The 26,757-nt window shown below is 51.5% G+C and overlaps 1 protein-coding gene across 2 annotated transcripts in view; it reads left to right on the forward strand.

Annotated features, from left to right (window-relative positions):
• UBE2J2 (ubiquitin conjugating enzyme E2 J2) overlaps window positions 1-26,757 on the forward strand; it is a 167,145-nt gene that overhangs the window by 43,670 nt on the left and 96,718 nt on the right. For both annotated transcript variants that reach the window (XM_086921462.1, XM_086921461.1), the window contains exon 2: window positions 1,879-2,009. In XM_086921462.1, coding sequence (XP_086777588.1) covers window positions 1,879-2,009 — 131 coding nt within the window. The remainder of the gene's footprint in view (window positions 1-1,878; window positions 2,010-26,757) is intronic.

Raw genomic sequence — 26,757 nt, forward strand, 5'->3', positions numbered from 1 at the left:
TAACCTTTATAAGTTGATTTCACCAGGTTGTATCAATATATCACAGGCAAAAAACAGAGATGGATTTATGCAAAAGACGTTCCTTTTAATTTGAACAAATATTCTGACATCATCACAATTTTAGTCAAGACCGTGAAGACTCCGATCTAACCTAGGCGTCCCTTTTAGGTTCTTAAGTTCAGGCAATGAATTGTTGCTGCTGACAGGTAAAGCGAGAAGAGGCCGGGTGGGTGGAGGCTCTTCTGAATTGCAACTATTGACACTCTTGCCAAATTCAGTAGGAAAAATTCACTCCCTTGTAGCATTTGTAAAGAAAGTTCCACAGCACTCTTTTCTTAATTTTGACATATGCAGCATGTTAGGGTTTTAGTGCTGTACTAGTTAAGTATAATAATGATGAGGAGGGTCCAAAAAATAGTTAACTCTGGCTTCCTCCTAGCTTCATCTTTCCTCCCTTCCTCCCTTTACTCTTCGAATGCACTCACCACTTTGGGATTCGTTCATTATCTTCTCTTGATTTTCTTTAGCATTTTTGATTAACCACAAAACTAGCAACACATCATAAGAAAGAAATTACATTTTAAGCATCATATTGTTTTGGATTGGAGCCCATTACAAAAGAATAACATTAACTGGACCTGGCCTCCGAAGATGTATTTTTTGTGGGTACAAGAAACTGCAGCCCTATTGTCATCACACCATCAACTTGCTTGACTGTTTGCTCCACGTCGCTAATCGGCTGCTTGTTGTTGGATGACTTTCTGGCAAAATGTGGTACCAGCATGGGCTAGTATATTAGTGTTTGGCAGACTGGGCAATTTCAGGATGCCCCATTGCAAGTAACTCAGGCGGACGCTAAACCAAGCTTTATTAAAATACATCCTGAATGTGTTTTACATAGGCCTCATCCTATTGGAATCTGTTTAGTGATTTGAGCTATTGGAAGGCAAAACGAGTAGAAGCTGACCCCAAATTGGCTGTTGGAACTTGAAGTCTACATGGAATAATGAAAAGGAGCCAGGATGATTACTGGGGCATGGGTTGGGAGGGAGTGATAGAGTGGGTTATTAGAAAAGTCTTTGTGCTGATTCTAAGGAGATATAAAGGGATGGCATCCTGGATAGGGGTGGGCCAGTGGCAATATCAGCCTAGGATGTGACAAGGCTATAGTTGGCTATCGAAAGTAACCTGGTATGATGCAGGTCAGAAGAGGCTATTATAAGGTGGTTTTTAAGGAAGCACAGTTGAGCTATTAAGTCAGTGTGGGTAAAGGTAGGGCCAGGCTGGCTATTGCAAGGACACCTGGATTAAGGCAACACAGTTTGGCCTATTGAAAGGCAGTGCAGGTGAAAGTTGAGTGAGTTTGAGGTTTTGCAGGAGATCTATGTGAAGGCCTCTTGCATTGGGGAAGGTTTTCTTTTTTTGATCTTGTTCCAGCTTTCCTTTGGTGGTGTATTGATGGATTAGCCTAATGGTTTTCTCTTATTCATCATGGGGTTCTTTCCCTGACGGATCCAGCAAATTTTGTTCAGTTCTATTCTTGTGTGCACCGATTTTTCATAGGCGTTGCTAAATATTGACTCCTTGCACCCAAGATGTGCCCCTCTCTACATTTGGCTGCACTGTAAAGAGAGTGGACTTAGAACCAGCTACACGGCTATATAGGTTCTGTGGAGAGACAAAGGATCTGAAGCTTACTAAAGGCTTTTTAACATTTGTGAGATTGAAAAATAGACTCATTGTGTTTTGGCAATGGAATGAAAGTACGGTAATCTCTTTTTTTACATTTGAAGAAACAGCTAAAATGTCTAAATGAAACTCTATGGTATATAGATATTATCAGTGTGCTTATTCTGTTCTTTAAATTGTTTTAATCAGATGAGTAACAGCAGTACGAAGAGAGCACCGACGACGGCAACACAGAGGCTTAAACAGGATTACCTACGAATTAAGAAAGACCCCGTGCCTTATATTTGTGCTGAACCGCTCCCATCAAATATCCTTGAATGGTAAGAGTCTGAAGAGCTGACATTTGTTAAATAGAACTTCAACGAAGTTAGACACTGCTCGCATTGCCCAAATGGAGGTTTTTGTATTTTTGTTCTGCCCCATTGAGGCTTAAACACTTAAAGTATTTCAGAGCAGAGTAGTCATATTGTCTGTTTGTTCCTCTGGTGATCATTATCATGCAAGGCATATTCTAAGGCATCTTAATCCTCTTTCTGTATAAGCCCTGCTTATGCATGGTTGGAATGTTTGGAACCAGTTAAGAAAATCTTGATATACTAAAATGTCTTCTAATGCTAATTTACATGTAATGCTACAACAGCGATAAGAGCCAAACATCTGTTCTGAGTAAATATAGGGATAAAATAGCCTAAACAAGCACGTATACAAATTCATATTCTTAATCATAAAAATAGAGACATTAGAATTTTTTTGGTTACTCTTTTTATTTTTCTGGTTTTCCATGGAGCTGTGCTCTGCACCGTTATGTACTTAAAAAATCTCCAAGGGTATAACCTATTATAGTGATTGAGATTATAGCCATCCTGCCAGCTATTTTTTGGTTATGAGCTACATAATGGTGCAGTAAGAGTCAAGGGCGATGTAGACTAATTGTACAATATTGTGACGACCACTGTAAGGTCACTTTAGAGGAGACTTTTTATTATTGCATTATAAAAAGTGGTTCTCCATATAAAACTTCACATTTAATTTTGGCGGCAGGAAGATGGAAAGCATTAACATTGATGCCATCAAAACACTAGTCATCCTTATTCAGAGTTGCAAGCCAGTTTTAATTTGTGAAAGTCGGTGTTAGACGGACCGGGAGGGTCGGCCGAGATTCCGGGGAGAGGTCTCCAGGGAGAGCCGTCTCCAACGACTGTACAGAAAGGTAACTTCCCCCCCACAGACGGACACCACACAAGGTTGAAGGTTAACGAGACTTTATATGCAATTCTTAGGTTACGATAGTATGATACAAGGAGGTCTGGACTCAGGGGTCCCCTCGGTTCTGATCTCGGGCTGAGAAAAAGGGTAGCGGGACAGTCTTAGTTACCAGTAAGTTCAAAATAGCTCTCAATCCTCGAGCTCGGCGTGGTAGATGATCGGGCCGTGGAGGAGCCAAGCAGGTCCCGAGATGGCTGAAGAAAGGACGACGGTCCGCGGCGGAGCCTGCAGGTCCCGGTGACGACGAAGATGAAGGTTACGACGGCTGTGGCAGCGCCAACAGGCAGGACGATGGTGCACAAGACAGAGCTACGGCAGCGCCAGTAGTCCGTCCAGGATGAGTTCCTCTTTACGTCTCTCGACTCCAAGATACAACTGCCTTCCTGCTCTGGAGCTGCCCCAGTTATAGGGCTGGTGTGCTTTGATGTCCGGACCCTCGCACTTGGAGGTCGGGAGGTCCGGGATGAGGGAGTCCAGACACCCCGCAGGGGGGTGGAGCCAGCGCCCGGGGAGGCGATGGGCGAGCGGCACTGGGCGGGGGAGAGCCATCGGCACCTCTTTCTCCCATTGACTTGCCAAGTAGCCCGCTCACCTCCTGGGTGGAGGGTGGTGCCGGAATGTCTGAGGCCGGCTAGGCCCAGGGTTGAGGTCGATCGGGGGCCAGGCGGCCTCGTGATGAAGTGTTCAAGATGGCGGCCCGGGCTGGGCGCGTGGGCCGGCAGAGGATCGGACCCACGAGGTTAACATGTTCGAGGGCAGGGGTCCCTGAGGGGACGGAGGACGTGCAATGGGGGTGTGTAGTCTCTTGCGTGGCTGGGCTCGGGCCCGGTTGAGCCGGGGGAGAGCGGCCCTTCATGTGGCCTGTCCAACATGCGTCCCCCCCAGCTGAAGGCGGGGAGAGTTACCCATCCTCTTGGGGACTCTCCTCGTCGAGGCGGAAAAACCGGGACAGGCCATCTGCGTTGGCGTGGTCTGACCCAGGCCGGTGTTCGACGGTGAAGTCCATACCTTGCAAGGAGATGGACCAGCGTAGCAATTTTGGGTTTTCCCCCCGCATATGCATCAACCACTGCAGGGGTCGGTGGTCAGTTTGTACCCGAAAGTGGGTTCCAAAAAGGTAGGGCCGGAGTTTCTTGAGGGCCCATACCACAGCGAAGGCTTCCCTCTCTATGGTGCTCCAGCGTTGCTCCCGTGGTAGGAGCCTCCGGCTGATGAAGGCCACCGGTTGATCAAGGCCTTCGGTGTTCACTTGAGACAGCACTGCCCCAATGCCCTGGTCAGAGGCGTCCGTCTGGACGACGAACTCCCGGCTGTAGTCTGGGGCCTGGAGCACAGGAGCGGAACACATGGCGGCCTTCAGCTGTTCAAAGGCCGCTTGACACTCTGGGGTCCAGTTCACCTTCTTGGGCTGATTCTTCGATGTGAGCTCGGTGAGAGGCCCCACTATTGTACCATAGTCTTTCACGAACCTTCGGTAGTAGCCCGTGAGGCCCAGGAAGGCTCGCACCTCGGTTTGTGTGATAGGGGGCTGCCAGTTCTGGATGGCGGCAATTTTCAGCTGTAGAGGGGCCACTAGGCCGCTTCCCACCTGGTGTCCGAGGTAGGTCACAGACCTTTGTCCGATTTGGCATTTGCTGGCCTTGATCGTAAGGCCAGCTCGCTGAAGGGCTTGCAGTACTGCTCGGAGGTGGTGGAGGTGCTCGGTCCAATGGTGGCTGTACACAGCGATGTCGTCCAGGTAGGCGGCGCTGAACTCTTCGAGCCCCGCCAGGACCTGGTTGACGAGCCGTTGGAAAGTTGCTGGTGCATTTTTCATGCCGAAGGGCATGACCGTAAAATGATAGTGGCCATCGGGGGTGGAAAAGGCAGAACGTTCTTGTGCTCGGGGTGTGAGGCCGATCTGCCAATAACCTGCTGTCAGGTCGAAGATGCTGAGGTAGCGGGCAGCTCCCATTCGGTCGACCAGTTCATCTGCCCGGGGGATGGGATGTGCGTCCGTCCTGGTGACTTCATTCAGGCCCCGGTAGTCGACGCAGAACCGGAGTTCTGGTGTGGTTCCGGGGGCGGCTGCTTTGGGGACCAGTACGACCGGGCTGGCCCATGGACTGTCCGAGGGCTCGATGACCCCGAGCGTGAGCATCTTAGCTACTTCCGCCTGGATGCAGGCCCGTACCCGATCAGGTACGCGGTAGGCCCGGTGGCGGATAGGAGGGCTGTCTCCGGTGTCCACATCGTGCACACACCAGGAAGTGACACCTGGGGTGAGGGAGAACAGACTGGCGAACTGTGACAGGAGGGCTTGGCACTCTTGGCGTTGTTCTCTGGTGAGGGTCTCCGAGAGTCTGACCCCATCCACGGAGCCGTCTTGCTCTTGGGCCCGCAAGAGGTCAGGGAGAGGCTCGGAGTCGTCTTCAACCCCATTGTCTGTGGCCATCAGTAGGCTGAGTTCTGTTCGTGCAAAGTGGGGCTTCAGCCGGTTGGTGTGGAGGACTCGGAGCGGATTCCGGTAGGACTCCATATCGATCAGATAGGTGGCAGGACCCTTGCGCTCGATTACTTTGAAGGGTCCCGTCCATTTGTCTTGGAGAGCGCATGGCTCTGTGGGGGACATTACCCATACCTGTTGCCCCGGCTCGAATTCAATTGATGAGGCGTTCTGGTCATACCATTTCTTCATGTCCTCTTGACTGGCCTCTAGGTTGGCTTTTGCTAGGTCTCTGAACCGCCGGGACTGGTTGCGGAGGGTGAGGAGGTACCGGAAGACATCTGGAGGACTCTTGGCCGGAGGCATCTCCCAGCCTTCTTTGATCAGGCTGAGCGGCCCCCGCACTGGGTGCCCATATAGTAGTTCGAAAGGGCTGAAGCCTAGGGATTTCTGTGGGACCTCCCGGTAGGCGAAGAGGAGGCACGGCAGCAGCACGTCCCACTGGCGACGGAGGGGCTCTTCCAATCCCCCGATCATCCCTTTTAGCGTGCGATTGAACCGCTCAACAAGTCCGTTTCCTTGGGGGTGATAGGGGGTCGTGAAGCGGTAGGTGACCCCACACTGTTGCCAGAGGGACTTCATGTATTTAGAGATAAAGTTCGTGCCTCTGTCGCTGACGACTTCTCGGGGGAACCCCACACGGGAGAAGATCCCCATCAGGGCCCGGCCGACCACTGGGGCTGTCACGGTCCGGAGAGGGATAGCCTCAGGGTAGCGGGTGGCGTGGTCCACTAGTACCAGGATGAAGCGATGACCTTGTCTTGTACGCGGGTCCAGGGGTCCCACAATGTCTATTCCGACCCTCTCAAATGGGGTCGTGACTACGGGAAAGGGTTGCAGGGGGGCCTTTAGTTTGCGGCCGCTCTTCCCACTAGCTTGGCACGTGGGGCAAGATCGGCAATGCTGGTGCACATCGTTTCTCATTTTGGGCCAGAAGAAGTGGGTCACCAGGCGGCTGTAGGTTTTATCTTGTCCCAAGTGTCCTGCCAGGGGGACATCGTGGGCCAGATTCAGCAGGAAGTCTCTGAAGCGGAGGGGCACTACTAGTACTCGGTTGGCCCCCAGCTCGGCGATTCGTTGCTCGCTGTACAACAGATCATTGTCCCAGTAGACCCAATGAGTTCCGGAGGTATCCCCGGCGCTTTGGGCGAGCGCTTGTTGTCGGAGTCCCTCGAGGGAGGGACAGGTCTTCTGTTCCTGACGAAATTGTTCTTGTGTGGGTCCCCCTTCTTGAGCCCACTGGTCAAGGTTAGCGAGGTCGGAGGGTTGAGCAAGTTCGAGGGGGATGTCATGGTCGGTGGTCTCGGCTGGGGCGACCGGAGGCGGTGGCGCCGGCCATTCTGGTTCTTCCGGGTGATGGTTGGCACGGGCGGCCATGGACCGGGTGGTGACGCACGCCCAGTCCGGGACGCCCAACATCCCCAAGTGTTCTTTTCGCTCCACGGCTGCCCACGGGGAGCTTTCCAGGTCATTTCCGAGGAGGCAGTCCACGGGGGCGTCGTCTCGGACCGTCACTTTCAACATGCCGGAGACCCCTCCCCACTCAAAGGGGACGCAGGCCATCCGACACAGACTCTCTGAGTTGTCGGCTGATCGCACAGGGCAGAGAATGTTCGGTAGATATTGTTCTGGGGTCACCAGATGACAGCGGACGGCTGTCACACTGGCCCCGGTGTCCCGAAGGGCTTCGGCCCGTTGTCCATTGATGCTCACCCATTGGCTGTACTTCTGGGTGTTAGCGGGTAGGGGGACCCGCGGGACCATGTCTCTTCCCCCTAAGCACGCGAGAGTCATGGCGGCTGGCTCCCACTCTTGATACTCTTGCTCGTCTGTTTCTTGCTCCTCGGAGATCTGTTCTTCCCCTAGTGCCGCGGCGGCCACATGGCGGGGTTTCGGACTCTGATACTGCGGGCAGCTTGGGTCGTTCGCATAGTGGCCGACTCGTTGGCATCGGTGACATGTAACATTGGCTCTATACCCCGGTCGCGCCGGGGTGCTGCCCCGGTTGGCCGGGGGGGTGGTGCTGGTAGCGGGGGCGGCCGGAGTGTTGTCTCTTCCTCGTCCTTGGCCCCCTCCTCCTCCTCTGGGTCGGTGGTGACCATTGTTGTTCCTGTTCTGCTCGTAGGACCCATTCCGGCCCACTCTGGTGATCTCCCACCGGTCAGCTTCGGCTGCGAGCTGCCGGGGATCGGTTAACTTGCTGTCGAGGAGGTGTTGGCGTAGTTCAATGAAGCAATTGTTGGACAGGTGCTCCCATACCATCAGATTGAACAGCTGCTCGTAGGTCGTGACGTTGTTCCCTCTGATCCAGCCTTCGAAGGCTCGGCTAAAGTACGTTACATAGTCCACCCAAGTTGTACCCGGGATGCGTGTGCAGTCTCTGAACCTCTGACGGTACATCTCGGGCGTGAGGCCATAGCGGGTGAGGAGGGCCGCTTTCATATGGTCGTAGGAGGTCATCTGGTGGTCTGGGAGCTGTAACAGGGTATCGCGACCCTCATTGAGGAATTTGCCCCATAGGCCGGCTCCCCAATCGTTTCTATCGATCCGGTGCGCAGTCATCGCGATTTCGTAGGCCTTAAACCATTGCTGGATGTCGTCTTCTCGAAAATATTCTCGGACAACATCCTTGGGGATGTGTACTTTTTTCTCCGTGGTCCCTGGGGTGTGCGGTCTGTCGGGCACCCCTAACTCTTTATTTTGCTTGCGCAGGTTGATCTCGGCTAGATTCCGTTCGTGCTCGTACGCCAGTTTCTTTTCCTCGAGCTCCCTTTGCCTCTGTTTCTCCTCTCTTTCTTCTCGGAGACGCAGGTGCTCTAAGTTTATTTTTTGTTCGGCCAACTTGAGTTCTACGTCCATCTTGAGTCGGGCCATTTCTAGTTCGTGTAGTCGGGTTTTTTCTCTTTCTTGGATCTCGTCTTGCGAGAGACTGGTTCTTGGCCCTTCCGGGGCCGTGTTGGTATTTTTCGCGGTGCTTTGCTCGGGGGCTTCGACATCCCCGGTCTCTGCCCAAGATTCTAGGGCATGCTTAAAATCGTCCTTGGTGCTTAGTCCGGTGGTAGCGATACCTAGTTCGATGCAGAACTGCTTCAGTTCACGATGGCTGTACTCCTCTAGTTTTTCCATTTGGAACTTCTCAGTTGATCCGCTTTCTTTAGTTGTCATTGTGGTTCGTTGTGGGGTGAGCTACTCTCTGTACGTTATGCGGTGATTCGGATCGCGCCGCTGGCCACCAATGTTAGACGGACCGGGAGGGTCGGCCGAGATTACGGGGAGAGGTCTCCAGGGAGAGCCGTCTCCAACGACTGTACAGAAAGGTAACTTCCCCCCCACAGACGGACACCACACAAGGTTGAAGGTTAACGAGACTTTATATGCAATTCTTAGGTTACGATAGTATGATACAAGGAGGTCTGGACTCAGGGGTCCCCTCGGTTCTGATCTCGGGCTGAGAAAAAGGGTAGCGGGACAGTCTTAGTTACCAGTAAGTTCAAAATAGCTCTCAATCCTCGAGCTCGGCGTGGTAGATGATCGGGCCGTGGAGGAGCCAAGCAGGTCCCGAGATGGCTGAAGAAAGGACGACGGTCCGCGGCGGAGCCTGCAGGTCCCGGTGACGACGAAGATGAAGGTTACGACGGCTGTGGCAGCGCCAACAGGCAGGACGATGGTGCACAAGACAGAGCTACGGCAGCGCCAGTAGTCCGTCCAGGATGAGTTCCTCTTTACGTCTCTCGACTCCAAGATACAACTGCCTTCCTGCTCTGGAGCTGCCCCAGTTATAGGGCTGGTGTGCTTTGATGTCCGGACCCTCGCACTTGGAGGTCGGGAGGTCCGGGATGAGGGAGTCCAGACACCCCGCAGGGGGGTGGAGCCAGCGCCCGGGGAGGCGATGGGCGAGCGGCACTGGGCGGGGGAGAGCCATCGGCACCTCTTTCTCCCATTGACTTGCCAAGTAGCCCGCTCACCTCCTGGGTGGAGGGTGGTGCCGGAATGTCTGAGGCCGGCTAGGCCCAGGGTTGAGGTCGATCGGGGGCCAGGCGGCCTCGTGATGAAGTGTTCAAGATGGCGGCCCGGGCTGGGCGCGTGGGCCGGCAGAGGATCGGACCCACGAGGTTAACATGTTCGAGGGCAGGGGTCCCTGAGGGGACGGAGGACGTGCAATGGGGGTGTGTAGTCTCTTGCGTGGCTGGGCTCGGGCCCGGTTGAGCCGGGGGAGAGCGGCCCTTCATGTGGCCTGTCCAACAGTCGGCCTTGTGAAAGGATTCTCATATTCTGCCACATTGTCAGTAAATGTTTGCACTTATCTGGCTTTTAAAGATGTGAATCTACAAGCTTTCCATGCTTTTTCAAGCATCTAAGATAACCTCGTGAAATAAACGTTACCCGCAGTAAAGTGCCAATTTAATGTTTCTTTCTTCCGTGGTCAGAATATGTACCATTGAGAGGGGTACTATTAACATTGAGTTGTAATTGAATGAGGATGCATACATTTTTAGTGGCAATATTATTACATTGTCTGCCATTTAATCCTAACATGCATGCTACCCAGGATCACGTTTATACCAGCAGTGAATGCCACTGAATTTGATTCCATCTGGTCAAAAACAGTCACCTGTTCTCCTTTTGTAGCTATGTGCTGGTGGGTTGACCTCTTTATACTTAACCCACTTAACCCGCGGCACTCGCCTCGTCCTGAAGCCTGCCAGTCCCTCGCTGCAGGGTTCGAGCCCTTCCTGAGCCCGCTGGTCTCCTCATCCTTCCGCACTGTGTCTGGTAGATTGTGCTCAATAACCCTTATTCTGTGCCCGCTTTCACCTTATATAGCCTGTTTTTAGTAGAATTTTTGTAGTTTTCTGTTTTGTAGTATTCTGTGCCCGTTTTTCACTTTATTTAGCCTGCTTAGTAGTACTTTGTAGTTAAGGGAAGCCTTGCCCTCTGCTATTCACTGTTCTCTGTTCTTTCCCGCCCCTGCTATCGCCGCCCGGTGACCCTGCCCCGCTCCCAGCTGCTCGTCCCTCCCCATACAAGTGCCGGCCGCTGCAGAAAGCGCGCGTGAGTCCTCGGACCCAGGATCTCAGTCCCCTAGGCTGCTCCGCGGCACTCTCCTTGTCCTGATGCCTGCGAGCCCCTCGCTGCCGGTTTCCAGCCCCCCCGAGCCCGCTGGTCTGTATTGACCTGACTGGTGCTTGTGCCTTGTCACCTTTTGTACTGCACTGTGCCCGTTATTTCACTTATTTAACTGGTATTTTGTAGTTAGGGCAGCTGTGCCCTCTGTTGTTTACTGTTCCTCCATTTTTCCACGCTGTCCGCTGACCCCCAGATCCCAGTTGCTCATCTAGCCCCCCCCCCCCCCCCCACGTCCTCAAAAAATGCCGACCGCTGTACGATTGCGGGCAGCGGGCCCGCCGTTGGCGCACCTGGGGCAAGCGCAGTGCCAGACCCCCTGGCCCCCACGACCCCTACATGACCCGATGCCGCTACGCCAACACTCTTAACGCACTCAACGCCGACCGAAACTCCACCTGCTTCCAGGCCACCCCGAAATTCACCCACGGGCCCTTTGCCTGCCGAAACTGCAGCAACACCTGTCAGCGCACACCAGCACGTCCTGCCCATTCCAACACTGCACACCCATCTCAGCTGCATACTACTCCACACCCGCTCTGTCCACAAGCTCGCCGTCGAACTCTGGAACCTGCTCGGCTCCTCCGCCCCAGACGTCGCCTTCCTGACGGAGAGCTGGATGAACACCTCCTCTGCACCGGACATAGCCATCCTGGACGGCTACAAGATTACACGCAAGGACCGGAACAACAACAAACCAGGAGGAGGAATCACCATCATCCACAGGAACACCATCAAAATCTCAACCAACACCGAAGAATCCCTCAGCATGGCCGAACACCGCCACTTACAGATCCACGTCGATCACAACACCACCCTCATAGGAACCCTTGTCTACAGACCCCCGGGACCCAGACCACAGTTCAGCGATTCCATTGCCGACCTCTTCAGCACACACGCTCTCGCCTCCACAGACTACATTTTGCTTGGAGACCTGAATTTCCACCTCGAGAAAGCCAAAGACAAAAATTCCACAACACTGATCGACACCCTCACCAACCTCGGACTCTTAACAGCTCGTCACAACACTCACCCACTCCGCCGGACACACGCTCGACCCCATCTTCTCCGCAAGCCCCCCACGTCTCCTTCAGCCACACCACCGAACTCCACTGAACCGACCATTGCTGCATCCAATTCACCTTCCAGAAACCCACCACGCACCACCGCACCCAACAGATCCCCCACCACACCTGGAGCAAAATCACTGAAGACCAGCTAAACACCGCCCTCGGCCGACGCCGACCCCACCGACCCCAGCAACCTCATGCGCTGGATCGACTGCGCCAACACTCTCGCCCCGTTCAAGAAACCCTCCAACAGACACAACACCAAGAATGCTAGCTGGTTCTCTGCAGAACTCGGGTCCTCCAAACAGACCTGCCGAAAGCTATAGAAGAAATGGCACCATGAACAGACACCGAAGAACCAAGAAGCCCGCAAGAACGACATGCGCCAACACCATCACCTCATCAGAGCCGCCAAAAGGGCCTCCTTCAAGGACTGCTTCGACAACAACGTACATAAAAGCAAAGAGCTCTTAAACATCGTGAAGGAACTCTCCAACCCCAGCTCAAAAGCCAACGACATCCCACAATCGCAAGATCTGTGCAACTCCCTTGCCACCTTCTTCCACCGCAAGATCGCCGACATCCATGACCGCTTCGACAACCTGACCTTCCCAACAGAAAACGACACCTCAGACCCCACAGCCACCACCCACAGCAACCCCCTGCTCACCTGGACCCACATCGACGACGAGACCATCAAGATCATGAGCACCATCCACTCCAGCTCACTGTCAGACCCATGCCCACACCACATCTTCAACAAAGCCAGTGCCACCATCGCACCCAATCTCCACAAGGCCATCACATCTCCTTCGAGACCGCGACTTTCCCGGAGAGCTGGAAGCGCGCCGAGCTTAACGCTCTGCTCAAGAAACCCAAGGCGAACCAGAGAGACCTCAAGAACTTCCGGCCCATATCTTTGCTCCCGTTCCCAGCAAAGGTCATCGAGAAAGCCCTCAACAAACAGCTGACCCGCTACCTCGAGGAGAACAACATCCTGTATCCATCCCAGTCCGGATTCCGCAGCAAGCACAGCAACAAGGCATCCAAGATCATCTGCGGCGTACCCCAAGGATCATCCTCCTGCTTCAACACCCTCCGCATGCTCCGGAAGTTCTACAGGTGGATCCCAACCAACACAAGAACAGTCACCCAGACCCTCAACAGCAGGTTGGACTACGGAAATGCCCTCTACGCGGGAGCCCTGGCTAAACTGCTGAACAACTGCAACACATACAGAACTCAACACAGCCACATCACACCCCACCTGAGAGACCTGCACTGGCTGCCCGTCAACAAGAGGATCACCTTCAAACTTCTCACTCACGCACACAAGGCCCTACATGACACCGGACCAGCTTACCTTAACAAACAACTCGCCTTCTACACCCCGAACCGCCAGCTTCGCTCCGCCGACCTGCCGTCTGCCTCACTCAAAATAGACCATGTTGAGACCTACAAGATGAGGTTGTGCAAACCATTCTTGTTGCTATAACCCCAAAGTGCCCTAGTATTCCTGAGGGAAGGAGCTCTTCAGCACCTTTAAATTAAAGTGTAATTGCAGGTGGAGACACTGTAGACTGCTCCACTTCACAGAATCGGGCTGGAATCAGACGTGGGCATGAAATGACACATCACTCATAGACTCAAATTTGTATGCCAGGGGTGTCCAACGTTTTTAGCATTGATAGTAACTTCTGATCAATTAAATCCATCCTGAGATACTGCCTAATAGTAACTTAAGCAGTCTTGAATAAAAGGAGAGAGAGAGAAAAATAGGAGAGGGGGAAAGGTGAGAAGGGAGGGACAAAAGTCAATCAAGAGGAAATGGAGAGGAGAACTTAAGGCATGCTGAAAATAAAATAAGGAGCAAAAAATAACAAGGAGGAAAGGAAAGAAAAGTAGGAAAGGCAAGAAGGACCAGAGGAGGAGAGGAAGAAAGAACCTTAAAGAATGCATTGTTGAAGGAAAAGACATTAAGAACGAGAAAGTATGATGTGAGAAAGAAGTAAACATGAAAATGAGCAGTAATAGGCAGGAGTATGTGAAAAGAGGATAGAACAATGAAAGAATCAGAAAGAAATTGCAACAAGCATTTTCAATGCAATATGTCTCGCATTAGGAAATTTTGAGCTATTGATATTGTAAATGACAATTTTTTTATTTCTGTGTTAGTTTTGAAAATAGCTAAATTAATAGCTTTGTCATTTACAATGCCAATAGTTATAACTTTCGCAAATTTGACACCTATAGCATTTGTAATGCAACATGTTTTGTATTTATGTGACTTAGATGTATTGATATTACAAATAACAATGTCTTTTAATTTTTTTTTAAAATCATTAATACTTAAATTAAAGTGATTGTAATTTATAATGGCAATAGTTTAAACTTTTGTAAATAACTTTTGTGAAGATTATGTTCAGTGTATTTTATTGTGACGAAAATCCAAGGACAGAATTGAAATATTAACATCTTTTTGTGACATTTGTAATAAAGCTTGAAACATTGAGAGAACATATTTGAACCAGTGATGCAGTGGTTGCGCTGAGTGGTGCTGTAGTTGCGCAGAGTGGTGCTGTGGTTGCGCAGAGTGGTGCTGTGGTTGCGCAGAGTGGTGCTGTGGTTGCGCAGAGTGGTGCTGTGGTTGCGCAGAGTGGTGCTGTGGTTGCGCAGAGGGCACAAAGGCACAAAAACAGAGTCTAAACAGAGGGCATAAGGATGTGGCCAGCCTTGATTATTAAAAGTGATGACAGTGAATTTAAATCGGCTGAAAGAAACCAAAGTGAAATGAATAACCAAATTTAAACTACTCCTCAGGCACTTCAAGCGCAACTATTCTCAATAGAATCATATGTAGTTGATCTTGCACCTATTAATAGCAACGCTGACAAACTCTCCAGGTATAGAGAGCCACAAGGTATAAAGACACACCCAAACATAATGCTCGTGGTGATATGACCTTTTCATTTACCAATTGCCGTTTTGGAAACTGCATCATTCGTGCTTTTCACGTCTAGGGGGTAACACTCTCAATTATTTGAAACTCCTAATGCACTGCTCAGTGGCGTCATGAAAACGAATGTCCCCGCCACTGCAGATTGCGAAGAAGCCCCCCATATCTTCCAGCTCTTGATTGGCCTTGGGCTGAATGGGGGCCCTCAGTGTGGAGGTGCTGCTGAAGGATCACACCGATAACACAACTTGGGTTGAGTGCACTGAGGCGAGAAAGGCTGTGATGGTGCACTGCACAGCGATTAGCATAGCACGGCACACTGCACAGTGGTGAGCTTGGCTAGAGTGAGGTGCATAGTGACTACCATGGCTATACCGTGCTGCCCAGTGAGAAGGGCACCGAACAGGCAGGGCGCTATTTGTGCAAACTAATGAACAGCGCTAGGCTCGGGAGCTATACTTCGTGATGGTGGTGCATTAAATGGATGTGCGGCATTAAAATGAAAAAACACCGGAAAAGATACGCTTGTTTGTGCGCATTGAAGGAAACCCGTCGAGCATTAAAATGAAACCGCCGGAGAACAAAGAGCTGTGAAAGCTAACACTTATTAGCTCGAAACAGACAAATGAAAACTAAACAATTTAATAAGTATACGTTTGTGTGTGCCCATTTAAAGGAAAACAAAGCACGTGAAGTAAAGCTAACAGCAAACGAAAGGGCTTCGTTGTGCAAAAATGTGACGCCAATAGAAGTTAATTAAGAACCGCAGCCAAGCGCTCAACTTCAAACACACGAAGACAAGCAATGGCGGCTCTAACGAAACTGGTGCTCATGTAAGCAGTTACGAAAGTCGAGCTTTTACTTTCTACAGCACCGTCTTAGCGGGAATGAGGGACGCTTTGAAAGTGAAAGCGGGCATGGCGTGTTGTGCGCGTGAAAGGCACGGCATGGGGCTACAAAGCAGTGTCAAAGAGTGGGAGGGAGGGAAGGAGCGAGCATATGGGGATGAGGTGTGAGTGAGGGGGAGCAGAAGCCTTTGATGTGGTGATGTGGTGTGGGAGGCCAAGCTCTCGGAGGCAGGCTGCTCGGGGAGCGCATGCTCGAGCACATGCACTCAACGAAATCCGCGATGGTTTCAGAGCTTGGTTGAGCCTCTATACTCTCGTCCTATTTATCACTTAGGTGATAGAATAGGCGAGACCTAAAAAGAGAGAGCAAGAAGGCGAGACTGAAATGAGAGAGAGAAGGAAACAAGCATTTACAATGCAATGGTCTCGTCTTTGGTAAAGTTAGAGCTATTGGCATTGCTCATGACTTTTGTTTTTAAAACATATAAATAAATGGCATTTTCATTTACAATGCCAATAGCTTAATCTCTTGCAAATGCGATACCTATTGCATTGCACCCACACACACACAGCGCCACGCACCCACACACAAAACCACACAGAGCCACGCGCACACAGGGAGCCACGCGCACACAGGGAGCCACGCGCACACAGGGAGCCACGCGCACACAGGGAGCCACGCGCACACAGGGAGCCACGCGCACACAGGGAGCCACGCGCACACAGGGAGCCACGCGCACACAGGGAGCCACGCGCACACAGGGAGCCACGCGCACACAGGGAGCCACGCGCACACAGGGAGCCACGCGCACACAGGGAGCCACGCGCACACAGGGAGCCACGCGCACACAGGGAGCCACGCGCACACAGGGAGCCACGCGCACACAGGGAGCCACGCGCACACAGGGAGCCACGCGCACACAGGGAGCCACGCGCACACAGGGAGCCACGCGCACACAGGGAGCCACGCGCACACAGGGAGCCACGCGCACACAGGGAGCCACGCGCACACAGGGAGCCACGCGCACCGAGCCCCACACGCGCGCACACACGGAGCCCCCCACACGGCGCGCGCACACACGGAGCCCCCCACACGCGCGCGCACACACGGAGCCCCCCCACCGTGCACACACGGAGCCCCCCCCCACCGTGCACACACGGAGCCCCCCCCCACCGTGCACACACGGAGCCCCCCCCCACCGTGCACACACGGAGCCCCCCCCCACCGTGCACACACGGAGCCCCCCCCCACCGTGCACACACGGAGCCCCCCCCCCACCGTGCACACACGGAGCCCCCCCCCACCGTGCACACACGGAGCCCCCCCCCACCGTGCACACACGGAGCCCCCCCCCACCGTGCACACACGGAGCCCCCCCCACCGTGCACACACGGAGCCCCCCCCCACCGTGCACACACGGAGCCCCCCCCCACCGTGCACACACGGAGCCCCCCCCACCGTGCACACACGGAGCCCCCCCCCACCGTGCACACACGGAGCCCCCCCCCACCGTGCACACACGGAGCCCCCCCCCACCGTGCACACACGGAGCCCCCCCCCCACCGTGCACACACGGAGCCCCCCCCCACACGCGCGTGCACACACGGAGCCCCCCCCCACACGCGCGTGCACACACGGAGCCCCCCCCCCACACGCGCGTGCACACACGGAGCCCCCCCCCCCCACACGCGCGTGCACACACGGAGCCCCCCCCCCCCCACACGCGCGTGCACACACGGAGCCCCCCCCCCCCACACGCGCGTGCACACACGGAGCCCCCCCCCACACGCGCGTGCACACACGGAGCCCCCCCCCACACGCGCGTGCACACACGGAGCCCCCCCCCCCACACGCGCGTGCACACACGGAGCCCCCCCCCACACGCGCGTGCACACACGGAGCCCCCCCCCCACACGCGCGTGCACACACGGAGCCCCCCCCCACACGCGCGTGCACACACGGAGCCCCCCCCCCACACGCGCGTGCACACACGGAGCCCCCCCCCCACGCGCGCGTGCACACACGGAGCCCCCCCCCCCACGCGCGCGCACACACACGGAGCCCCACACGCGCGCCACACACACGGAGCCCCACACGCGCGCACACACACACGGAGCCCCACACGCGCGCGCACGGAGCCCCACACGCGCGCACACACACACACACACCGAGCCCCACACACGCGCGCACACACACCGAGCCCCACATGCGCGCACACACACACCAAGCCCCACACGTGCGCGCACACACACACACCAAGCCCCACACGTGCGCGCGCACACACACACCAAGCCCCACACGTGCGCGCGCACACACACACAGAGACCGAGCCCCACACACGCGTGCACACACACAGAGACCGAGCCCCACACGCGCGCGCACACACACACAGAGACCGAGCCCCACACACGCGTGCACACACACAGAGACCGAGCCCCACACGCGTACACACACACACACACAGAGACCGAGCCCCACACGCGTACACACACACAGAGACCGAACCCCACACACACGCGCGCGCACACACGCACACACACACACAGAGACCGAGCCCCACACACGCGCACACACAGAGCCCGAGCCCCACACACGCGCGCACACACACAGAGACCGAGCCTCCCACACACACACACACACACAGAGACTGAGCCCCCCTCCACACACGCACACACACAGACCGAGCCACACACGCGTGCACACACAGACCGAGCCACACACACGCGCCCACACCCACACAGACCGAGCCCCACACGTGCACACACACACACAGAGACCGAGCCTCACACACACACACACACACACACACACACACACACACACACACACACCGAGCCCCCCCACACACACACACACAGAGACCGAGACACACACACACACACAGACCGAGCCCCCCCCCACACACACACACGCGCACACACACACAGACCGAGCCCCCCCCACACACACAGAGACCGAGTCTCACACACACACACACACACACACACACACACACACACACAGACAGACCGAGCCCCCCCCCCCCCACACACACACACACACATAGACCGAGCCCCACGCGCACACACACACACACAGACCGAGCCACACACACAGAGACCGAGCAACAGGAGGGGAGACTTCGAGCAGGACGGTAAAACGAGACCGTGTGTATAGCCCTAGCCGGTCTAGTGATCTGAAGCTGGAGGCGCAGACCTCCCATCCGAGGGGTGGGCGAGTGAGGGAGGAAGGGAAGCTACCTCAGCGCATCTCCTGGGGGGTGATATTGACAGCGGAGGAGCACTCTGATTAAACATCTGTTTAAAAAACACCCCCACCCCCCCCACTTTTCCTTCTTTTCTACACAATCCAGCAAAGTGAAACACGTTTTGACTTCGCCTGAAACCCAAGAGGGATATCACCATCACTACAGTCTTGGAATCACACGGGTTGACTTCAGGCTGAGCCCTCTGCCCACTACGGCATGCTGACTGGTCCCACATTCACCGTCGGACACCAGAGTGAGCGCTTCCGGTGTGAGCACTTCCGGTGCTGCAGGATATTTTTATTTTAAATGTTTTATATAGTGCTAGCTTGACCCGTGGGCATTAGAGCGCTTTACATACTCACAGTAAACAGCAGAAAGACATTACATTACATAGTAGGCAGGCAGTAAGGAAGCAAATCACCATAAGCTCATAGCTTTTATTGTCTTGCTTATTTTAAGGTATATTCAAACTTGTTGGGCATTTGAGAATTTCAGCTACAGTAGTCAGTCATGTAGGCCCAGATAAGGTAGGTATCTTGTTTGCTGGTCCCGCTCAGTGTAAGGCACATTCGTCAAGCTCAGGACGCTCAACTGCATCTCACAGATGCACAACACTGGCTCTAAATGGATAGGAACGCAATGCAAAACCTCAAAATTGCTAAATTCAGGGCGATAGAAGAACTGTGCAAATGGTGGTGTTGTTGCAAGAATAACTTACGGAAATCAAAGCGGCTATGCGTTGTGGAAAGGGCCAGAAAGGTCTGCATCTCACCAACCAGAGAAATATAGACAACCTGAACCCCAAAGAAGTGGACACAAGTCTCACCAGGGTATTTGAGAAGCACGAGAACCATTAAGCAGGGTAAACTATAATTGATCCACATTTTAATACAGTGTGAGCACTATACAAGACGGCGCGCTTCCATGTCTCTCACTACACTTTGTCTTCCTGAACAATCTGGCATTTCATATTATTCAAAAAGCAAGGGTTTAAGCGCACACTAGGGAGCTGTTCCCAAACGTGTGAAATCTCCATACCCATATTTAAGAATAGTCCAGCCCCAAGATGGCCTCCACTCACCGGGAAAAGCCAACGTGACCTACCTAAAATGGCCACCACATTACGTCCATTAACAGTGAATGCCACCACCAGCTAGATCGTGGCATCCATAATGGAATGGGAAAGCTAGCCATAGATCACATTAACCAGGACGGAGCCTACTTGACGCTCCAAGATGGTAGCGGGGAGAGGCGTGTCAGCCATTTCTACCTCTACGAGGCCCAATGACGGCCCGCAATTTTTTAATGCACACAATAACCCTGCCCTCCACCCCAGCAGGGGCAGAAGGGACACTGACCTGCAAAATACCCCCACTGTGCGGCCTAATGCTGCGATTGTCTACTGCCGCGCTCCTCGCCGTGGCTTTTTGTCTCTGCGCTGTCGCTTCACCCGCTGCAAGACCCGGAAGCACTTCCCTCTCTGTCTCGGACGCGCTTCTGTAGTTTCAAGGATGCAAGCGGTCCAGACTAGCCCCATATTTTCAGATCAACCAGCGATGGTTGCTTCTTTCTCCGAAGCGGACACCGCGCTGAGACAGAACATCTGCAGAATGTGCCACTTCCACCGCGAACCTTCTCTCAGAATAGTGAGCTCCACGTTCACTGACACACAAGGCAGCTTTCCCTAGCGTAATAGATATTTTGGCCTCACACTGATCGCACAACCTGAGCCCTCCCCAGTCCAGCATCCAACCTACCTCCACTGACACCAGGCTCTGCTCACCCCAGTAGTGCAGTCCCACATTTGTTCACAAGCAGAAGTTCCTCCAGTACTGCAGTTCTAGGTGGCCCACCGCCACTGATACCGACTTGAGCTCTCTGATACTGCAACCTGAGGAAGCCCGCGCTTTCAGCCGCCTAGACATGGACCGACACGCGTTCACCGGGGGAAGCCTTCTCTGTCTCGGCCGGGGAATGGGGGGGGGGGCGACGGAAGGCGGACACACACAGAGCCCAGCGGCAGCCAGGGAGCGCATCGGCCGGGACGGGAGAGCCGAGGAAAGAGGTGAGAAGAGGGGTGGGGTGAGAGGAGGCGACACACCATGTTTCTCCGAGGTCAAGTACAAAAGAGACTGAGAAAACACCCAGTCATTTTCAGACTGGGGGGCGTGTTTTTCTTTCTCCCCTCTTCTCCATTGGCTTAAATGTAAACAACGGACGTGTTTTTGCCTGTTACATTTCAGCCAATGGAGAACAATGAGAAAGAAATGAAAAACACACCCCTCAATCTGAAAAAGACAGGGCTTAGCTGGAAAAAATGACATCACTAAAACCTCTTCACCAATGGCTGGCTGCCGTTTAGGAAGCCAGCCAATGGAGAAGAGGGGCGGGTTTAAGCCTCACTACTAAGAAACATAAAATCTCCAGCGAGACTGCGCATGTGCGCAGCCTACGCTAGCCGAGACCTAAAAAGGGTAAAGAAATGAGGAAAACGTAAAGGGAGAATAGAAGAAAGGACACAAAAGAGGGGATATAGAAATGAAAAAAAGTGAAACAAAGAACAAATTGATGAAAGGAGGAGAAAAGAAGAAATAAAGCAAGAGTGAAAGGCGAAAGAGAGGAATGAAAGGGAAAGATTAGAACAAGCATTGGAAATGCAATAGGTCTCGCATTAGAAAAGTTGGAGCTATTGGTCTTGTAAATGAAAAATATTTTATTTATTTTTTGTTTTTTAAAATAGCTAAATTGATAGCTTTGTCATTTACAATGCCAATAGTTATAACGTTCGCGAATGTGACACCTAAAGCATTTGGAATGCAACATGTTTTGTATTTACGTGACTTAGATGGCAGCTCTGGTCGTTTGGCCACATTACTGCACTTGGTAAATATACCCTCCCCAACTTAATTAAACAAAGAACTCCGTCGTGTGGCCGTTTCAGTGATAGTATGTACGGCATGAATCATGTTAGTGATTTTGAAAAGCTCTTGTTTTAGGTACTCCCAAGTAATGCAGGGCACGTTAAATATATAAAATAAACATGACAGTCCTCTAGACTAGTGTGCAAAAGCGCAATGCTATGTGTGAGAAATGCTTGCATCATGGCAACCGTGCATACATTTTACTACGCACTTTCAATTTGTAAGAAATGGCCTTCTGATATTTGAATAAGTTAAACATTTTCTGTACAAAAAATAACCCTCAAAATCCTTTAAAAACCATGCACATGCATAGAGTGGCATCATACTGGACTCCGTGAAACAAAAGCACGCAAAACATGCCATTTGTGCAAAAAAATAATAAACCTTCAAAATTGTCGATATTGTTTGCCTTGGGGGCAGGTGCGTTTTATGTATATTACCAGCTTAAGATATTTAGAATACGGATACCATCAGTTACACATTCCCCACAAACATTAGCTTCGGCGATGCTAAAAAAACATCCCTGTTCATCCCGTTTTTTTGCTGTGGGTAATGTAGCGCCACTTCCAAAAACAAAGAAAATATCACGTTGTCGCGTTCATTGGCAATAACCACTTATGGTACTTTACAGGTCTACTAGGATTTCGGTGTACTGAAAGAACAAATAACGGCATTGTTAATAGTACAAAACCCCGCCAGTGTCACTGCATGTTTAATGAGGTCTACGAACAAAGAACAGGAGAGCAGCGTCGCCGGCAGATTTGAGCATTGCCTTCCGCTACCAGAACATTCCCCCAAAAAAGGGAGGAAAACAAGCTTGGTGTGCTTCGCAATTAGAAGTGTGTGCATGTCGGCAAAATAAGGCAGCTAGGAGCATTTATTTGCAAGCTCGACGCCACATTACTGCACTTGGTAAATATACCCTCCCCAACTTAATTAAACAAAGAACTCCGTCGTGTGGCCTTTTCAGTGATAGTATGTACGGCATGAATCATGTTAGTGATTTTGAAAAGCTCTTGTTTTATATACTCCAAGTAATGCAGGGCACGTTAAATATGTAAAATAAACATGACAGTCCTCTAGACTGGTGTGCAAAAGCGCAATGCAGTGAAATACAAACAGACACGACCAGCATCTACCAAGCTCGGTGTGCTTCGCAATTAGAAGTGTGTGCATTGTGCAATGAAGTGCCTGTCAGCAAAATAAGGCAGCTAGGAGCATTTATTTGCAAGCTCAACGCATTGCTCTCTCTCTCGTTTGTTTGAAAGGCGGAGGGCATTGCTGTGGGGAAGGGGGAGGAGAAATGCGACACGGCCGCAGCAGGGGGCGGAGCGGGGAGATAGTGTTATGCAGCATGGTCCTTTGAAGTGAAGCTAAGCTTCCCTTCAAAGGTGTGGGAGGAGTGCGGCTCAGGCAGAGCGCACGCTGGGGGAAGCATGTGGGGCGGAGCGGGAAGAGCTGCTGGGGAACAGATGGCTGGGGATTTGATGCTGTGCACGCACCAGCTAGGTAAACCTCTGTTTAAGCCCCTATAGTCTCGCTCCGCTCAATGAGAGGCGAGACCTAAAAAGGGAAAGAGGGAAGCCGAAAAGAAAGACCGGAATAAGAAGGGAAATAAACTTATATGTAGTGCAGCTTTGAAAAATGCATCTTTTGGATATTGTTAATAACCCTTCAAATATTTTACTTTGAGCTTTATGAAATAGAAATCCCTGAAGGTAATATGTTTCCAGAGATATTTATTTATGGGCAGCCTTTTTCCCTTCCAGTATGGCATTGTTTATTTGAGAAGAGAGTGGGTGAAGGGGATGGAGGAGGTGATTGTGTGCTGCTCCTGTCTCTTTCACTTCCTCACAAGACTGGTGCACAGAGTTTAAAAATACCGCATCACAAGGAAAGCAGCAGAATAATCCCAAACTAAGTTTCTGTGCAGCGAGATACTGGTAGCTCTCTTCAACATGTTGGAGATTTCTGGTGCGCACAAATTCCAAATTGCATTCACATTGTTTTGCAGTGGAAAACAACGGAAATCATACTAGCCTCATAAAAATTAGCATTTCAATGGTTGTTCTTCCATGTAAGAAAAGATTCCACAAATGTTACTGTATGATCATAGCTGCCAAGGTTTCAGATGGCTATGTGTGACATTTTCATAATTTCAGTGTAATTATGAGTGACATTTCCACAAATATGAGTGACACTTTCACGCAAGCAAATCAAGCAATGAAGACAAGGGGCACATATAAATATCAGAAATTACACACATTAAAGCACAGCTGTTAATGTTTCAGATTGCTTATGTGTGACATTTTCATAGATTCAGTGGATTTATGAGAGACATTCAGTGACTAAATGTGACACCAAAGTCACAACCAAAATCACGCAATGAAGTCCATAGAAACAGACAAATATCAGAAAACACACTCATTAGTACAACAACATGAAAGTCATACGCTGCAGCAGGTGCTTTTTAAGTTATTTTTTAATTTCTAAATAAATCAGCACCCTCCACCCCAACCTCAGCTCCAGCTGAACCACAAGTTACAAAGGGAACTATGTGACAAAAGCAGCAACCCACTGAGCTACCCACATACAATACAGTTCTGCAATATGCTGGTAGACTTTCTTTATAGCAAGCATATTAACCCTCTGCACTACTCTATGGTGAGTGAAAACTGCAAGTAGAGAACAGTATGACCTCTATCCAGCGGGAACTTTAATAACCTCACTTATCTGTTACTTTCACTTAGCAAGTGTCTTAGTGTTGTGAAAATAAAACAAGCTGCTTTTACTGTCAAGCAAGGATATTAACCCCTTAAGTGCTGCGTCGGTGCGTTGGCCAACGGCAGCACTACCTCCCCAGTGCTGCGCACGACCATTGGACGTCCATTCAGCACTAGTTCCAATGGACAGCGCAGCACTGGGGAGGGATGTTTACTAGCATCTATGAGGTTAAACCCTTTGAACTAATAATGCATCAAAACATCTACTATTTAATTAGACACAATTCCCACCTTAGATGGCCCTGTATTTACAACACAGACAACTTTAGTGTGCCATTTGCATGGTGCTATGCTGTGCTGGAGCCCCCTCCCCATTTTCGTAATAAACATTTTAAATGGCAGGAGTACATTATATTAAAATATGACTTACTAAATCTCTTGATAGAATGATCCACCAAGAGCTGCTGCCGCGGGACCCTGGAGATTGCCTGCGTGTGTGTTTTCTTCAATCAGAGCAAGCCGTGCTGCACTGCCTCAGCCTATGACACCTGCTCCGCCTCCCACTATGAGACTCATCCTCTTAGTGGGGAGTCCGGGGCACAAGTTAGGCTCTGCCTAGACATGGTACAGCAACAGCACGTGACAAGGTCAACTTAGAGCATGAGTGCTTGCTGGCAGTGCTCCTGTAGTCTGTAAGTGGCTGCACCTTTCCGTCTCTGCTTTCATACTGTGCGTTTACTTTCAAAACGAAACAACTTGCCCGCGTTTTATTCCAGCAAGTGTAGAGCCTCACCGGTGGACTTTGTTGTCCCTATCAGCATTATTATGTTATACGACATGTTTCATTTAGCCCAGCGCAGCAGCTGTTTTCTTAGGATTCATTCCGGAAGGCTTGCCCAGGTGACAGAAATTACTTTCTCGGGTGTCGGGCCTGCATGTGATTTAGTTTGAACGAAAATTAAAAACACTCCAGTGGTTGCTAAAATGACACGCTGACCCTGTCTATGGCGGCTAGCACACAATGCACTACTCGTGAGGTTTAACTCACGCCGTGTGGACGTATCCGATTGATTGTATAGAGCCCGAGGTCATTGTCAAGATTTTTCACACATCTTCCTCGGAGTCCCAGCCGGGATCGAACTGTTAGTGGTGGCACACAGGCCACCGGACAGTGAAACAGGGCTTGAGCACAGCTGTGACAGGCTGCTCTCGGGGCACGTATGCTCATGACGCTTTCAAATAGGCCATGATGGGAGACTGCGTCTGAGTCTTGTGCGCCGCACTCTAATCCCCCGCCGCTTCTGCACTACCTGCTTCCTCCGGACGTGACGGCCCTAATCCCAGGCCGGCACATCCGGATTAATCCTGGCCCCTGTGGTGCGCCAGTGTGATTGACAGCTCTGAGGCTGTATCGACTGAGCGGGCAGCCCGGCCCGGCTCCCCTGCAGACTGCACCGACCATTTCGCATTCTAGTTTCCAGGGCAACCGACTCGTTGGACTGGCAGAGCAGAAGAGATACATTGTAGCGCGGCGCCGCTCACGAGCTCAGAGAGCTCAGCTGCAGTCTTAACTGTTTAGGTACTAGTCGGGCTGAGAGCAGCACTCTCATAACAGTAGAGAGAGCCCGGGCACAGGAGCTGCTGGCGCGCTGGCACAGGTGGCAAAAATACGTGACAAATGCATTCAGTGCGGTGATGCGGATCACCGCACTGAAATGCGTGAGTGTCACACCTGTTGCGTGACGCTTGGCAGGACTTTATGATATCATCCATCTTCATTTTTTAATTCATAATACCTAAATATTTGAGACCTAGCAAAACGCAGGTACAAGCCAACCTAAAGTACTTAATATCTTTGTAGTTTGAAAATCTTCCACTTTACCTAAATGTATCAAATTCAAATAATAAAACATTGGCTCTTTTCCATGAGTTGCTTCAGCAAACCGTTGAATCTCACGGGTACCTTTTGCAACCTCCCTAAGCCCCCACAAAACTCCCCTTTAACCAGCTGATTTCAATCTGAGCCTTGTAGGTGCCATTTTTCATTTTAGTTAATGCATAAAGAACTGGCATAATTGTGCTGTATGGATTAGGTTATGAGTGTACAATACAAATAAGCAAAACTTAAAGATTAAAGAGCATCCTAAATCAAGCATAAAAAGTAGAAGACCGAAGAGGAGGTGAATGGAACGATGAGGTGCTTGCTTTTAGATGTTGATCAATGTATTGCTTTAATCTTAATTGACAAGTACAGTCTACTTAATAGCTTTACATAACTTGACGTGCATTTAAAAACATGGAGGATAAAAAATGAAATTTGTGTACACTCTGAAAGCTGAAGGTTAATCTTTTTCTTGGTTGAAGTGGTTGAATTGAACTATATTTACAGTTAATAAATCTCAAGTTAAACCATAGTGCTTATTTATT

The sequence above is a fragment of the Lissotriton vulgaris genome, chromosome 5 (genome assembly GCF_964263255.1).
Source record: "Lissotriton vulgaris chromosome 5, aLisVul1.2, whole genome shotgun sequence".
NCBI lineage: Eukaryota > Metazoa > Chordata > Amphibia > Caudata > Salamandridae > Lissotriton > Lissotriton vulgaris.